Source organism: Pteropus medius, unplaced genomic scaffold (genome assembly GCF_902729225.1).
Source record: "Pteropus medius unplaced genomic scaffold, Ma_sr-lr_union100, whole genome shotgun sequence".
NCBI classification, from domain to species: Eukaryota; Metazoa; Chordata; class Mammalia; order Chiroptera; family Pteropodidae; genus Pteropus; species Pteropus medius.
Window position 1 is genome coordinate 1,479,328 of NW_024354501.1, and position 2,281 is coordinate 1,481,608.

Sequence of the window (2,281 nt, forward strand, 5' to 3'; positions counted from 1 at the left end):
ATCCCAAGACGCCGGGCTGCGGGGCCCGCTCCCTCCCGGGGGCAGGCGGACTGCACGGAGACGCCCGGCCCCTCCGGGGACTGCTCTGTGCCACCGTCCCTGCCCTTGGGGACCCGTGGGCGGGACGCGCACCGAAGGACTTTGGAATAAAACTCCTGAACCTGGGACCTGAGTTCCTGAGACGTGGCGTGCTCGGCGTGTGACTTTCTCCGCCTCACACGGAAACAGCTTTGGGGAGAGACCCCGGGCCGGCCTGGGACCGGGCGCCCAGCCCTTCCGCCCCGAGCGCGGGGCGCCCTCCCGCCCAGCCCCCCACGGCCTGGTCCACTCTCTCCCGGATCCAATGTGAGCAGGGCCGTCGTCCAGCCCCGACGGGGCCTGCTGGCCGGGGCCACCCCCCACTCGCACCCCTGACAAGACCGCCACGGCCGCCCGGCCTGGTGCCACCGGCCCTCGCAGATGACACACAGCAGTCAGACTCAGACACCTGGGGCGCCCGTCCAGCCCCAGGCCGGGGCTCTGTGCTGCCCCGCACTGCGAGAGCTGGGGAGGAAGCTGGCTGCCATGATCAAGGCACTCTGGGCTGGGAACGGGTCCCGGGGGTCAATCCTCCTCCAAGACACCCACGCCCGCCCCGCCGCCCCCACACCCCCACCCTACACCCCCACACACTCGCCCAAACACACTCTGTCCTGGGGGCTCGTATCTATGGCCCCTTCTCTCTGGGGAAGGGGGGTGGATGCCCCGAGGTCCGGCAGGTGTGGGCTGGGGCCCCCCAGGCGGGAGGGGGAAGGGAGGAGGCCGGGACGCAGAAGCTGGGGGTGCTCGCTCTGAGCTGGGGACACGGCGGGCCTGGGGAAAGGGTTTCCCGCAGACTCCATCTGTGGACCCTGGGGAGGAAACAACACCCGCCCCCCAACACCCGCTTCGCCACCCCCGAAAGTTCCAAGTCACAATGTCCTGGTCTCTTGCTACAGATCGGCCTCTGCGAGGTACCGAGCAGCCACGTGCCTGGCACGCACACACGCACGGCCTCTGGCAAGGTGGCCCGGTGACTTTGCCCTCCGGTTCAAACCAAGGTGTCCCAAGAGCCGAGGGCAGGGCCGGTCAGGGACAGGGAGCTGCGTGTACCGATGACACCCAGTGGGACCTCTCTGTACAAGGCCAGAATTCCAGACAGAGCGCCTGGCGTTCCGGCGTGTGGCCTGGGCCGTCACAGGTCACTGATGGCGCGGTGGTCCCCAGTCGGGCTCCCGGTGCCTCGAAGAGGGGCTCCTGTAAGCAGGGACAGGAAGTCGTCCCCCGGGGCCTGCTCCTTTACGGGAGGCGGCTTAAGGCATCCTTCCGACCCGCCTGTGTCCTGAGTCAGCCGCCGGCCGCTGGGGCAGACGCTGGAGACCGTGTGGGTGGCCAGAGGGGACACACACCCCCTGCTTCATTCAGCACCGGGCCTGGAAGGCGAGCGTCAGTGACCCGCGGGCTGGCCCGCAGGCCGGACGCTGAACGCCACCTGCCCCGCGGGCCCGCTTGGTGCCCAGGGTTCGCGGACCCCACGGGGAGCTGCGGAGTGCAAACCCCCGCGCAGAGCAAGGCGGCGGGAGGGTCCTCGCTGAGCTCCTGGAGCTGTCCATCCCTGAGGAGGGGGCGACACCGCGGCGTCTCCTGCGGGCCCGGGCGTTGTGCAATCTGTGGATGGTGTTTTTCGAAAACTGTTTTCTTTCCTTAGCGAATTGAGTTTGACACCTGAGGTGAAGGACATCGGGGTGCGGGCGGGGGGCGCCGCCGACCTCAGACGGCGCTCTGCCCTCCGCCGGCAGGAGCGGCCCGGGGCCCGGGTCCCCGGTCCCGGGGTCCCGCGTCCCGGGCCCGCGCGGGCGGCTCAGGGCGAGCTGGCGGGGCTGGCGGCCGGGCTGCTGGCGTCCGAGCGGCTGTAGTCGCTGAGGGAGCCGGTGCGGGAGCCCCCGCCGCGCCGCTGCAGCATGCCCGGGTGGAAGTTGGCGTGGCGGCGCGCGTGCTTGGTCAGGTGGTCGCTGCGCATGAAGCGCTTGTCGCAGATGGGGCAGCTGAATTTCTTCTCGCCCGTGTGCGTGCGGTAGTGCCGCGCCAGCTCGTCCGAGCGCGCGAACTTCTTGCTGCAGTCCGGCCAGCTGCAGGCGAAGGGCCGCTCCCCTGCGGGCGACAGGGCACGGGGTCAGGGGCGGGGCGGGGCGGCCCCGCTGCGCGGCCCCGGGCGCCCGCCTGCGCCCCAAGCGCCCCCCACCCGCTCCCGGGACCCCCGCGC

At 71.2% G+C, this 2,281-nt stretch overlaps 1 protein-coding gene across 1 annotated transcript in view; it reads right to left on the minus strand.

The window, feature by feature from the left end:
* Positions 1-419: 419 nt before the first annotated feature.
* The window catches only part of KLF13 (KLF transcription factor 13), a 35,127-nt gene continuing 33,265 nt past the window's right edge, over positions 420-2,281 (minus strand). The window contains exon 2 of the mRNA XM_039853384.1: positions 420-2,169. Coding sequence (XP_039709318.1) covers positions 1,880-2,169 — 290 coding nt within the window. The 3' untranslated portion in view covers positions 420-1,879. The remainder of the gene's footprint in view (positions 2,170-2,281) is intronic.